At 44.6% G+C, this 14,378-nt stretch overlaps 1 protein-coding gene across 6 annotated transcripts in view; it reads left to right on the top strand.

Moving 5' to 3' along the window:
- Positions 1 to 14,378, top strand: part of SYCP2L (synaptonemal complex protein 2 like) — a 230,729-nt gene that overhangs the window by 35,577 nt on the left and 180,774 nt on the right. For all 6 annotated transcript variants that reach the window (XM_033930428.1, XM_033930427.1, XM_033930431.1 and 3 more), the window contains one exon: positions 9,814 to 9,956. In XM_033930428.1, coding sequence (XP_033786319.1) covers positions 9,814 to 9,956 — 143 coding nt within the window. The remainder of the gene's footprint in view (positions 1 to 9,813; positions 9,957 to 14,378) is intronic.

The raw sequence follows: 14,378 nt of genomic DNA, 5'->3' as shown, positions 1-14,378 counted from the left end.
TCCTCGAGGGCCGCAATCCAGTCGGGTTTTCAGGATTTCCCCAATGAATATGCATTGAAAGCAGTGCATGTACACAGATCTCATGCATATTCATTGGGGAAATCCTGAAAACCCGACTGGATTGCGGCCCTCGAGGACCGACATTGGACACCCCTGGCCTATTGAATTGGTTTTTCAATTCGATTTTCCTGCCCAGTTGGGTGATTTTTTTTTAAAACTCCTGGTGGGTTTTATAGCTTTTTCACCCCCTTTGGCTTCTCCTAACCACACTGGCGCTGTGGTGTAAATAAAATAAAGAAACAAAAAGGACTTTTCCTCTCTCTGTTAAATCCTAGCTCACGTTTGCAGTCCAACACCAGCTCTGGCAGGATACACATTTCAAATCTGACATATTATAATCACAAAACAGAAAATAAAATTAATTTTTCTACCTTTTGTTGTCTGGTTATATTTCAAATCTTGTTGGTCCAAGGCTCTGGTTTTCTTCTGATAACTTGCTTGCCAGGGTCTCCTTCTTTCTGCATGGTAACCATCCATCTGCCAACTCTGTCCTCCCTTTCCATTTCCCTTCCCTTCCCTGGCCCCCTGGTTGGTCAGCCCTCCAGCTTTGAGAGCCATGGAGTCTGTTCTGACTAAGTGAAAAAAAAAAATCCGGAGGTGTGCCAGTCTAAAGGGCTCAATTCCCTTTGAAACTGCCATGTGTATTGTTTTTTCTCATCTAACTGTTACTTTTTTATTACAGCTAGGGTGTTTTTCAGTACACAGAGCACTTTTAAGGGGGAAAAAAATGCTCACTGTGCTTCAGATGCGAGATATTCGCCAGCAAGTGTTGTGCAGGCCAGAGCGGTGGGGGAGTCTCGTCGGCAGCAGTTGCTGGTGGCCGGGGCACTCTGCCGCATGTACCTTGCGAAGGATTCCCTTACTGACGGAGTGGTTGGGGATTCCCTTTTTGTGTCGGTCGATGCCTCAGCGTCAGCAAAGTCCCAGGTTTTTCAGACACAGGCCGCAGGAGCTCCAATTTTGGCAGTTTCAGGTCCAATTTCGGCAGGAACCTCCTCCTTCATTTCTGTTACCTCACGTGACCTTCCCCCTGTTCTGGAAATACAGGGGCAAGGTATGGCAGGGTCCCCTGATGGGGCAGGGAGTCCCTTGGGGCCGCCAGGGTTTTTTTCCCCCTGAATTTGTCCACACTATGTAAAGCTTATGTGCTGGCGGCTGGAGGTTCCGTGTCCACTCCAGGGATCTTGGGGGGGGGGGGGAGGGGTTTGCCCTCGACATCTTCCCCGGTGCGGCCCCATACAGCAGCGGTTTTGCCCCCCCTCTACTCTTCTCTCATCCAAGCACCTGAGGGTTTCATAGGATGAGGATTTTTGATTAGAGAAGCAAGATGTTATTGATGAGGACCTGGACCCTTGGGGAGATTTCCAGGATCCTCTTGGGAGGCCAGATTCCGCCAGCGAGGGGTTCGAGCACCCCTCTGCTGGCGAAGATGCGTCTGTGGTGTACATCTTTCAGCGGGAAGAGCTTCATGAGCTAATTCTTCAGGTCTCCTCAGTTTTGCACTTTGAGGACACCGTGTCGGAGCCCCCGCGTACGGTGGACCCCTTGCTTAAGTGAATCTGCTCTGCTTCCCGCTCTTTTCCTATGCATCATGATATTCGGGACATTATGTTCGCACAGTGGCAGGTTCTGGAAGCTCCCTTTCGTTTTGTGTGCTCCATGGCCCGCCTGTATCCCATTCCTGAAGGGGATAGGGACACTCTGAAGTTGCCTGTTGTGGACGCGGTGGTCGGCAAACTCATTAGTCAAAAGAGCCAAAGATCAGCAGTACAACGATTAAGATTTCTTTTCAAGAACCATGTTTTTAGGAGTCTGTTTAAACTAGCTACTAACATTAAATAAAACCAGATATCACAATAATAATCTTATTTATTGACAAAAAAAATATTTTTCTACCTTTTGTCGTTTCTGCTTTAATCATCTTGTCTTCACTCACTTCTTTCTAGCCAGGATCTGTCCTCTCTCTGTCTTCCATGCAGCATCAGTCCCTTCCATGTCTGCCCTCTCTCTCTCTCTCTTCCCCTGCCATCCACTGTCCGCCCTCTCCCCATTCCATATGGCATATTCCTTCTTTCTATGCTCCTTCCATAAACTGTCTATCTTGTGCCCCTTCTTTCCTTTGTACATGATTCATTTCAGCTCAGCCACCTCTCCATTTTTCTCTGTCACCACTCCTTCCCCTATGCTCTGGCATCTCTCTCTTCTCCTTTCCTTCCCACTCCAAGGTCTGGCACTCCCTGATTCCCTGGCATCTTTCTCCTTTCCTTTCATCTCTCCCTCCCCATCCATGCTCTGACATCACATCTTCCTTTTCCCTTGGTCTGGCATACCTTCCTCCTTCCCTCCATGCCCTGGCATCTTGGTAGCCAGAATGTTCCTTTTCAGAGGGGCCCCAACACGGCAGCTATTCTCACAAGCTGCCAGCAGCTGCACCAAAGTTTTTCCTCTGCCGCAACTTCCCGTTTCCGAAAGGGCAGATTGGTTCAGAGGAAAAGCTTCAGGGCAGCCACCGGCAGTTTGTGAGAATGGCTACCATGTCAGGGCCCCTTTGAAAAGGAAAATTTAGGTGTTTAATAAAGAAGTTCGGACTGCAGGGCCCCCCTGGATCTGTGGGGCCCAGGGCAGCTGCCCTGTTTGCTTTTCTATTAAAAATAAAAATGTCCAACTGATGCCGCCTTTGAGCTCTGCTGGATCAGGGACAGAACTACTAATCTTCTTTTGTCTCACAATTTGACATAGATTCTATGTCAAATTGTGAGACAAAAGAAGATTAGTAGTTCTGTCCCTGATCCAGCAGAGCTCAAAGAAGGCATCAGTTGGACATTTTTATTTTTAACAGAAAAGCAAATAAGTGGACAGCACATGAAAATTAAAGACAAAAGAGAAATATGAGAAAATTTTTTTTAGATGTACAGAAGATTCTGTTTCCTAAATAAAAATAATTTTTTTTTTTTTGGGGGGGAGGGGAACGGGGAGAAATGTCAGTTAAGCGCAGGGGTTTTCAATCCAGTCCTACCTACGCAGTCCGGTACCTGCAGAGAGAAGCTAACAATAACTGTCGTTTTCAAGTGGGTTTTCTCTTTCCCGCCACTCTCCATCCGTCTGACAGAGGAAAATCCCAGTAAGTCTGCGCATCACAACATGTGAGACAAAGCACATGCACTACGTTACACTGGCGACAAAACACATGTGGAGATTTACCATTAAAAGAAAAGGGGGGGGGGGGTTCAATAGGAGACACTGCCAAAAGGAGGTTATACTTTAAAATCTTCAGTATTTTCTGCTGTATCTTAACTCTCTTTGTTTCGCCAGCAGACAGACCAGCTGGTGCACAGCAGCAGCGAGTATTGTGCAGACAAATTGACCTGCTGGTACAGCCGAAGAGGGAGGAAGGGAAACTGTTGAATTTCTTGGGGGAAAGATGAGGAGTTCCATCCAGCAGGGGGAGGGAATGCTGAACAATATGGGGAGGAGGAGCAGTAGAGAAGGCAAGAGATCGCTGTGTCCCCCCCCCCCCCGTAGCCAAAATTTTCCTTTACAAAAGGGCCCCAACACAGCAGCTGTTCTCACAAGCTGCCGGCGGTTGCCCCAAAGTTTTCCCTCTGCCACAGCTTCCCATTTCTGACAAGGCAGGTCGCCGCAGAGGGAAAACTTTGGGGCAGCCGCCGGCATTTTGTGAGAACGGCTGTCATGTTGGGGTCTCTCTGAAAAGGAAAATTTAGGTGTTTAATAAAGAAGTTCGGATCGCAGTGATTTCGGGCCCTAGGCACGTGCAGAGCCAAACTCAAGTGGCTAAAGAGCCACATGCAGCTCGTGAGCCGTGGTTTGCCGACCACTGGTCTGGGCTATCTTTAAGTGGCATACAGTGCCTGTTGAGGGCGGTGTAGCCTTGAAGGACCCTGAGGAGCGTAAGTTGGAGTCCCTCCTTAAACAGAGTTTTGATGCAACAGCTCTGGCGGTCCAGGCAGTTATGTGTGGTGGGCTCGTGGCTCGGGTGTGTTTCATTGGGCCGAGCATGTGCTTCACAGTAAATTTGAGGATTGGGAATTGCTAAAAGCGCTAGGTGGCAAAGTTTTGAATTGGGTGCTTCTTTCAGATGCCATGTATGATCTCTTGCGAGCTGCCAAGTCATTGACTTTTATAGTGGCAGCTCACCGTACCTTGTGGCTTCACGCTTGGTCGGTGGATTCGATGTCCAAAGCTAAGTTGACAAAGTTTCTCTTTCTTGTTTGGTGAGGACTTGGACAAGTTGGTTCAGACTCTCTCACTGATTCTAAAATGCCTCGTTTGCTTGAGGATAGGCTTAGACCATTGGCTCGAGGTGGTGTTGCTCATGGGCATGATTTCTGCTGTTTCCACCCTGGTCGAGGGGCTGCTTCTTTTCAGTCTGGGCTCTCTAGAGGCAGGTTCTTCCAGTACATACTGTCCTTTTGTGGGGCCCTCTGGGGTGCGGGTAGCGCACCTGCTGGGTCCCCTGCCGCCCATCCTGCTCAATGACTCCTTGCCAGTGCCCGTCTTGGTTCCAGTGGGTGCCCGGCTGCGGGATTTTTATCCAAAGTGAGCAGACATTACATCCGCTCAGTGGGTTCTGTACGAAAAGTTATGTAAAGTTATGTAAAGTTAGGTATGCAAAGTTTGTAAAGTTATACAAATAATTGTATTGTCATCGCCTGGAAATGACCAGCCATCTTCTAATGTAATCCGCTTAGAACCGCAAGGCACAAGCGGAATAGAAATCACTAATGTAATGTAATGTAATGTAAAGGTGATTCGGGACAGCTAAGCTCAGGAGTTTGCCCATGCCTTGCCAGATTGTTTTCTCGCTTCTCTCTCGCAGGTGGTGTGGAAGCAGCAGGCCTTTCGCCAGACCCTTCAAAGATTGTTGGATTTCCATACGGTGGTTCCAGTTCTCCCTCAGGAGTGGGGCACAGGTTGGTATTCGATTTACTTTGTGGTGATCATCCTAGATTTGAAGGGGGTCAACAGGGCTCTTCAAGTGCCTTCCTTCTGCATGGAAACTCTGCGGTCTGTGATTCTGGCGGTTCAACCGGGAGAGTTTCTGACCTCTCTAGATCTGACCAAGGCCTACTTGCACATTCCTATTTGGGCCTCCCATCATCGCTTCCTGCACTTTGCAATCTTGGGGCAACATTATCAGTTCTGTGCACTTCTCTTTGGTCTGGCCATGGCTCCACGGATGTTCACCAAGGTGATGGTGGTCGTTGCGGCAGCATTGTGCAAAGAGGGCATTCTAGTTCATCCCTACCTGGATGACTGGTTGATTCAAGTAAAGTTGTTACAGGAGAGCACCCGGGTCATGGCTCTGGTGGTGGCATTTTTGCAGTCGCTGGGATGGGTAGTCAACCTTGCCAAGAACCGGCTGTCTCCCTCTCAGCGCCTGGAGTATCTAGGTGATCTGTTTGACACCTACTTGGGGAAGGTCTTCCTACCGGAGGCCAGGGTAAGCAAATTGAAATCTCAGATTCACCTGCTTATGGTGTCCTTGGGCACAGGATTTCCTCCAAGTCTTGGCAACCCGAATAAGCGATTCATCAAATACCAATAAAAACTTGAAACTTGAAACTTCCCTCGATGTAGTGAGGTGGTTGCGGGCCCACATGCATTCTCTTCAGTATGCTCTTCCTTGGAGGTGGTCACCTTAGAGGCACAGTCTGGTTCATCCTGTTCTGCTTCCGGGCTTAGCTCGGGGCAGTCTTTGTTGGTGGATCTAGACCCCCCCCCCATCTTGTACAAGGGGCAAGTCTGGGTCAGCCGCAGTGGACGGTGCTGCTCACGGATGCCAGTCTTCTCAGTTGGGGAGCTCAGTGTCTGGGTCACTCAGCTCAGGGCACCTGGTCCACAGAGGAGGCTTCTTAGTTGATCAGTGTCTTGGAGACCAGAGCCATCTGTCTGGCGTTGCTAGCCTTCCAGTCCTTTCAGTCAGGGTTTTGTCAGAGAATGCCGTGGTGGTGGCCTCTGTCAGTCATCAGGGGGCACCAGGAGCATTTTGGTGGCACAGCAGGCAACTCTGCTCATGGTCTGGGTGGAGTCACACTTTCAAAAATATCAGCATCCCACATAGCCGAAGTGGAAAATGTTCAAGCGGACTTCCTAAATCATCATGTACTAGATCCTGGAGGGTTGTGTCTCAGCCCGGTGGATTTTCAGTTGATAGTGCAGTCTTGGGGTCAGGAGATCAGGAAATCAGATCATCTCTTTGTCCTTCTAGCGGCCCCTCATAAGTGGGATGGTGCTTCTAAGGCTACTATTGCGTGCTGGATCAAGGAGACTATTGCTTCTGCTTATTTTCTGAAGAAGAATCCTGTTCCAGAATTTCTCAAAGTTCATTCCACTAGGGGTCAGGCAGCTTCTTGGGCTGAATCTTCTCTAGTGCCTCCAATGGATATGTGCAAGGCTGCAGTTTGGTCTTCTCTACATTCCTTTGTCAGACACTACCGTGTGGATGTTCAAGCGCATCGAGATGTGGTATTTGGTGAACGTGTTCTGGTATTGGCCCTTCGGGGGTCCCACCCTTAATGGGTACTGCTTTGGTACGTCCCATTCGTAAGGACTATACCGGTCTATCAAGTGATACAGAAAGAGAAATTAGGTTCTTACCTGCTAATTTTCTTTCTGTTAGCTTGTAGACAGGTTTAGTCCCCCATCCTATCTGTCTTTGTGCGGTGATTACGGGTTTTTGTTTTGTTCGTGTGCAGATTTTGTGTTTTCTGCGGGTTCTAGAATTTTTCTAGGGCCGGGGAGAAGTAAGAACAGTGGCTGTGGCTCAGCTGGCTTAGCTGGTGAGCTGTGGGGATGTTTTCTATACCAGAATTAAGTTCTACACATGTTCCAAAAGTAGTTTATAAGTCTTTGTTGTTTATTCCCACTCCTGTGTGTTATACTGTTTTCAGTTGATGTCTTTCCTAGGTTCTGCTTGGCTATTCGGCAGAATGAGTTGCTATGGAGATTCTAGCCTGATATACAAGTTTGTGCTTAGTCTCCACCTGCTGGTAGCAGTGAGGCATATAACCCATTCGTAAGGACTATACCGGTCTACAAGCTAATAGAAAGAAAATTAGCAGGTAAGAACCTAATTTCTCCTTATTCCTATGGGCTTCTTTGCATTTAGCAGATGTTAAAACTGTTAGTGCACCTTTGTAAAAGGGCCCTTAATTTTTTTTTGGTATGGTATGTCATCTAAACTGCTTTATAGACCTATCAAATATTTACTTACAATTAATGTTGCTTTAATTAAACTTAAGGGATTGAACATTTCTAGGGAGGGAAAATGTGTTTTGTTTTGTGTTTTCACTGGTACACCTCTATTAAGAGTGGAGATCTATCTATTCAGGAGAGTTGGTGGAAGAGGTGGGAAGAAGGTAAGATTAGATTCACTCACTCACTCACATGAAACTGCATTAGGGTTTTTTACTTCCGCAACCAATGGTAAAAGCTCTGACATGCATAGAAATTCTATGAGCATAGGAGCTTTTACTTCTGCGGCCAACGATAAAAAAAAAAAGCCTTGGTAGGATGGAATGTTGCTACTATTTGGGTTTATGCCACATACTTGTGACCTGGATTGGCTACTATAGAAACAAGATGCTTGGGTAGATGGACAATTGGTCTGACCTAGTATGACTATTATGTTCTAATCATTCTTGTAGAGCAGTGTCTTGCGAACTTCTGGAAGCACTAAACCCTGTTCCGCTGCTGGAGGGCATCTGGAAATGTGCGGACATCGATGCAATGATGTCATGCGCATGCATGATGTCATCACATCAATGATTGCACATGCATAAAGGTCCTCCAGTTGGGGCCTTGAGCTGCCTGGGTGGGGGGGCGCTACTGCAAGAGGAGAGGCGCTGTCGAGGAGGAGAGGCGCTGTCGAGGAGTAGAGGTGCTGATGCTAGCTGACTGCCTACAGAATGGTGCCTCTTGGAGGTACATCGTTTAGGTAGTCAGCCAGCGCCGGCACCTCTCCTCCTCGCCGACATCTCACAGCACACCCAGAATCTTGCCACAGCACAGTTTGCGATACACTGTTGTAGAGCCTCTAGAAGTGTCTTATGGTCTCTTCCTAACTATTATTATTATTATTATTATTATTAGGTTCTTATATCCCGCCATACCCAGAGAGTTCTAGGCGGTTTACATTCGTTACATTAGGATCCGGTGTGAACCCGGATTTACAAAAATTTTATCGGAATTGCAGGTAGCGCGGAAGGAGTCACAGGTTTATCGTAGTTGGGTTAGAGGATAAAATGGAGGGAGTGGGAAATCAGAAGAGGGGGGGGAGAGGGAGGTGGGGGTGGGGGGGGTTGGAGTGTATGCGGGGAGTAAGGACTAAGGGTCTTGTTCGCGGAAGAGGTGTGTTTTGAGAAGTTTTCTGAAGTCTAGGTAGGTCGGGGCCTCTAGCATCATTTGGGCTAGCCAAGGGTTCAGCTTGGCCGCCTGGAAGGCATTGATTAAAAATACTGAACCCATTAAAGCAGTGGTTTCCAATCCTGTCCTGGGGTATATTAGCATGCCTGCCTCCCAAAAACCTGACTTGCTGGTGATCCTCCAGGACAAGGGTTGAGAAACACTGCATTAAAGTATGAACCAATTGTGTGTACTTTTATCTGTAAATAATGGTCCAATTCATAGAAATCTTATTATCGTATTTTTCGCTCCATAAGATGCACTTTATTTCCACCCAAAAGTGGGTAGAAATGTAGGTGCGTCTTATGGAGCGAATAGCAATTTTTTTTTTTTTTAACACCACACTCTCCCCCCCAGGCTCCTCAATGACCACCCGCAGCTCGTCCTGCAGCAGCAGCACCTGCTGCTACCTTTCTTGGATCAACCGGCCCTGAGACATGGAGAGGTCCAGCAGCTCGTCCTTCTCCCGGCTCAGCCGCTCCAGCTGGCTGCGCAGATCCTCTGTCTTCGGCCAGCCGCTGTTGCTCTTCAAGCTCCCCGATGCAGGTCCGCTGTTCCTCGCCTTCTGCTGAGAGGTGTCGCAGTTCCTTCTCCAGCTTCCTGATGCATTCTTGCCACTTGTGCAGGACCGCGTCTCAGTCCTCGCTCACGTCCTTCAGCTGCTCAGGCCCATTTCTCGCTCTTCTCCTGCAGCTGGCTGAACAGCTCCTCCCACAGCTCGGCGCTCTGATGCTTGTAGTCATCCACAACCGGCCGCACTCCTCCCACAGCTTAGTGCTCTGGCGCTTGTAGTCATCCGCAACCGACTGCAAGTCCTCCCGCAGCTCGGCGCTCTGACGTTTGTAGCGATCCTTGAAGCAGATCATCATCTGGTGGTTTGCCTCGAAGCGCTCCTCCAGCTGGTGGGCCCGGGGGTAAATTCTGGCATTCTCTTCTGCTTTACAGCACTGAACCACCAAAATAAAAAAGAGGTATGGGGGAGGGGCCCTGCTTGCCTGCCTACCACTAGGCCTGCCTTGTACCCTGTCCCGACCTACCACCAGATCACCAGATGGGGGACGGGGTACAGGCAGAGCAGTGGGCAGAATTTTTTTACTTAGGTTTTACTCCTCTACAGGGAGGTGCGTCTTATGGTGGGGTGCATCAAATGGAGCGAAAAATACGGTACTATTATTTTTATCACTGAAATGTAAATTATGCAGATTATGTAACATATCTATTAATACTGTGGGTAGTATTTTACTGTTTTTATACTAAATGTGCGTTCAGTATATTTTTGTTCAGCTATGATATCCGTGAGCTTTTTCCTTCATTCTTTGCCAACTGTAGACTATGACATCCAGGTAGCTATTTCTGAGGCCTTGTGTAGGATGATGATAAGGAAATGGAGAGAGAATCTTGTTGACAAATGGTTTGCTGACCCGTACCTTGCAGAAGCCTTCAGAGAAATCAAGGACAAAGATTTTGAAACGGTAAGAATACCAAGTGGAATAATTGCTGCAGTTTTGAGGGTTTTTTTTTGTTTTTTGTTTTGTTTTTGGGGGGGTTCTTAAACACATTGAAAAATCAGACTGAAGTAATGTCTTGTTTTGACATGGAGTCCTAGTGGCACAGGATGATAACTGGTCCAAGGTCACACAAAAGCAGAATCAGAGGAGGTTCCTGAGGATATCCACTAGGATTTCTCTTAAACCATAGCCCAGCACTATTAAGAGCTAGGTATCTTTCTCCTGTGCTTTTGTTGTTCAAATAGCTATCGGACTTTTTAATATACTCCTCCATATGTCATTATTAGTTCTGTCTATCAAGTCTTTTTTTTTATATTGCTTCAGTTCCTTTCATTTGTTGTTGATGGATTTACATATATCCTTTTTAGCTGTTTCCAGTTTTTATCCAGTTGTTATCCATCAGGTTCTTTTGTATTGCCACACTCTAGGTATGTATTTTTGTTTTATAAAGATCCTGATTCTTTAGATTTTCTTTGTATTTTCGCTTTATATAGATCCTGACTCTACATTTTCATCATTTTATGGCTTCTGGTTTTCACTTCTCCATCAAAGCTGATCTCCACTATGCATTTCTATTAGAATACTTCCGTAAGCAGATGATCCCTAGAGGTCTTCGTATGACCAAGGCCCTCACGATGTACAGTGATGATCAAGACTTTCTCAACCAGTGGTGCAGCATATTAAACAAATGCTCACTAGATCTTATGATCCTACTTATTGAAACATCTAAGAAAAGATCAGAAGCTATCAGATCCAATTTGGAGGACAAACTGGAATGAGTTAAGAATGAAGATGAGCAATTTGACCAGATTATTATGGAAATCAACCAGAAAATGATGGACTACAAAAAGAAATCAAATGAGGGGAAACCAGAAAAATTCAAAAGAGATTTACCTGATTACCAGCATGGCAATGTTTATCCCTGGGCCAAACCAAGGATCTACTTCAAGAAATCAAAGACCACAAAGAAGCTATATAGTTCAAACCAAACCATCAAATACCCAAAATATAGAAGAAAGAGGTCACAAGAGAACAAGAAGCTGTTCTGATAGGGACTATGTTTCACCCCCCACTGGTCCAGGTACATCAAGAGCACTACCTACACCAGATGTACCTGTAAGAAATTATATCAAAAATTTTTTAGACCTGCTTTGGACACCACGAGATCCAGGGCCCCAACAGATGAATGTGACAATGGCTTATACATAGAGGGGGAGAGAGGCTCCTTCAGAGGGAATTACAGAGGAACTATAGAGGTTCCCAGAGAGGCAGGAGCCATTCATACCACAACAAGAGGGGGTGGTAGAAGAAATTCCCATCTATAATTTTTCATCATTTACACTTACTACAGCACAAATCTATGCTTCAAAAAGGCCTCACCTTTGTTCCAACATCAAAATATGATTCTTTTCAAACCAGAGTTGATATTTTCAAATTTAAACGAAAATTACAAATTCATCTTTTTTTTTTTTTTTTTAAACTAAACTAAACTAAACCTTAGGTTTGTATACTGCGCCATCTCCACAAGCGTAGAGCTCGGCACGGTTTACAGGGTTAGGTTGAAAAGGAGCTACAATAAAGGGTTATAGGAAAGGAGCTAGGAAGATAAAGAGGGACAGGGAACCAAAAAGCGGGAAGTGTTAGATTTTTGAAAAGAGCCAAGTTTTCAGGTGTTTGCGGAAGGATTGGAGTGAACTTGAAACTCTGAGCGGGGATGTGAGGTTATTCCAGAGTTCTGTGGTTCTAAAGGGTTCCTAGTTTTCCTACGCGGGATATACCTTTTGTAGAGAGGAATGATAGTTTCAGTTTTTGGGAGGATCTAGTGGAATTAGGGTTAGAGGAATTCCAGAAGAGTGGGATAACGGGAGGGAGGATGCCATGTAGGATCTTGAAGGCTAAACAGGCACATTTAAAGAGGACTCTGGAGTGAACTAGGAGCCAGTGAAGTTTGGACAGGAGTGGGGAGACGTGGTCGAACTTGCCTTTTGCAAAAATAAGCTTGGCCGCGGCGTTCTGGATTAGCTGAAGTCTATGGAGTTTTTTTTTAGTTAGGCTTAAATAGATGGAGTTGCAATAATCCAGTCTAGAGAGGATGGTGGATTGAACAAGGACGATGAAGTGAGAATGATGAAAGTACGATCTCACTTTCCTCAGCATATGAAGACTAAAGAAGCATTTTTTAAAAATAATTCTGATACCATCAACACATATCAAGACACATCTATGCTTAAACCAAAGTCAAAATGAATACTCCCAGGCAATTGTGATCCATTGATCAACACCTTTTACAAATGCATCCTCAAGGACATCAACCTCCTGGAGAAGAAAAAACGCTATGTCAAATGGACCTTGAACTTAAATCAACAGGAATTTACATCTATCAATTAATTGAGATCTAATACTGGAATTGTCATTAAGCCAGCAGACAAAGCAGGTGGGATTGTTATGAATCGTGAGCAATATGTCGAGGCGATACATAGACAGATACAAGATGCCTCATTCTACTTACCTCTGGATCAAGATCCTACAAAGAGATTACAGAATGAAATTAAGGCATTAGTAGAGACAATCCACAGGACAAGTCTTTTTACGCTCAAGGAAAAACAATTTCTTATTCAAGAACATCCTGTCACTTCAACCATATATATTCTTTCCAAAATCCATAAATCCCTTACTAATCCTCCTGGAAGGCCTATTATTTTGGCAAATAATTCAGTATTGGAGCCATTGTCTGATTTTGTTAACCATTTCTTACGTCCATTTATTCCAGCCATACCTTCCTATGTACGCGATTCATCACACATCACACATGACGAATTTGATGGTGACCTGGAAGATCTTATTTTAGTGACCCTAGATATTGAGTCTCTTTACACCAATATTCTCCAAATGTCCGCAATAAGGGTAATAAAAAAAACCTTTACATAACAGAGACAGTGAGACTTGCATTCCCAATAGGCTTATCATTACTTTTGCAACAATAGCACTAACTGAAAATTACTTCCGTTTTCAAGACAAGTTCTATCTGCAAATTAAGGGTACTGCAATGGGGGCGTTCATGGCGCCAGATATCGCCAATCTTTATGTGGCAGATTTTGAGAAACGGTTCCTGGAAAACCATGATTTCAAGGATAAAATCAGACTATATAAACGCTACATTGACGACATTTTTATTTTGTGGAAAGGGACCACCACTAGATTACATTCATTTTTAAATTGGTTAAACTCATGCAATACCAATCTTAAATTTTAAAATGGAACACCACCAAGAACATATCCCTTTTTTGGATATAATAATAAAAAAGATAGGTACAGCTTTAAAACAACCATTTACAAAAAGCCTACTGATTAAAAATAGTTATCTCCATTACACGAGCTTCCACCGGAATCACTTAAAGAATTTACCGTACAGTCAATTTTTAAGACTTAAGAGATTATGCTCCAGTCCAGAAGAATTTGAAGAACAGTCCCTTGTTATGACAAATAGATTTGTACAAAGGGGTTATCCCTTACAAGACATTAGCAAATGCTATCAGTGCTCAAAGTTACACCACAGAGAAGATTTGCTAAAAACTGGAAAAAGTCTTACAAACAAGCTAATCTCATTTGTGTGATGAAACATTCAAATCTTTCATAAGACATTAGCAATATTATCAGAAAAAATTGGCATATTCTGGAGTTACATAAATGCAGTCCTCTCATTGCTTTTTCCCTGTAACCAAAATCTATGGGATAAATTAGTCCCCTCCACACTTCCAAAACTTCTTAATCAACTAAGTGTCCAATCTGCCCATCCTCCACATATACACTCTGGACATCAACCGTGTGCTACGTGTTTGGTGTGCCGACATTCTATGAGTATTTCTACTTTTAACCATCCAAGGACAGGGAAAAATTATCATCTTAACTTTAACAGCACATGCAACTCTGAATTGGTGGTGTATATTATCATCTTTTCCTGTGACTTACTATTCTTTGTAAAAACAAAACGCAAGATAAAAACGCGTATCATAGAGCACCGCAGTTGTATTCTAAGAGGAGTAACTTCTGCCCCATATGTCCTACATTGGCAGGAATTCAATCACACCATTGATGATTTAAAATTCTTTGTGTTCAGAACCTTCAAAACTAAATGGAGAGGAGGTGGCATTAATAAAATACTTCTACAAACTGAACAGAGAACCATTTTTAAAATTAACATGATCTGCCCAGCTGGCTTTAATGCAGAAATAGATTTTTACTCTTTTTTATGAATTAAATACGTTTATCCAGTAACATCATGGTCATCTGTACCCATGTGCTGTTTGCTTTTATTGATATCCCGTATTTATGTAATTTTATATTTATGTTTCATTCACTTATACCTCTATTTTTGCTATTATGTTT

This window comes from Geotrypetes seraphini, chromosome 2 (assembly GCF_902459505.1).
Source record: "Geotrypetes seraphini chromosome 2, aGeoSer1.1, whole genome shotgun sequence".
NCBI lineage: Eukaryota > Metazoa > Chordata > Amphibia > Gymnophiona > Dermophiidae > Geotrypetes > Geotrypetes seraphini.
The sequence above is the reverse complement of the archived record's forward strand: the minus strand, read 5'-3'. Positions and strand labels throughout refer to the sequence as shown.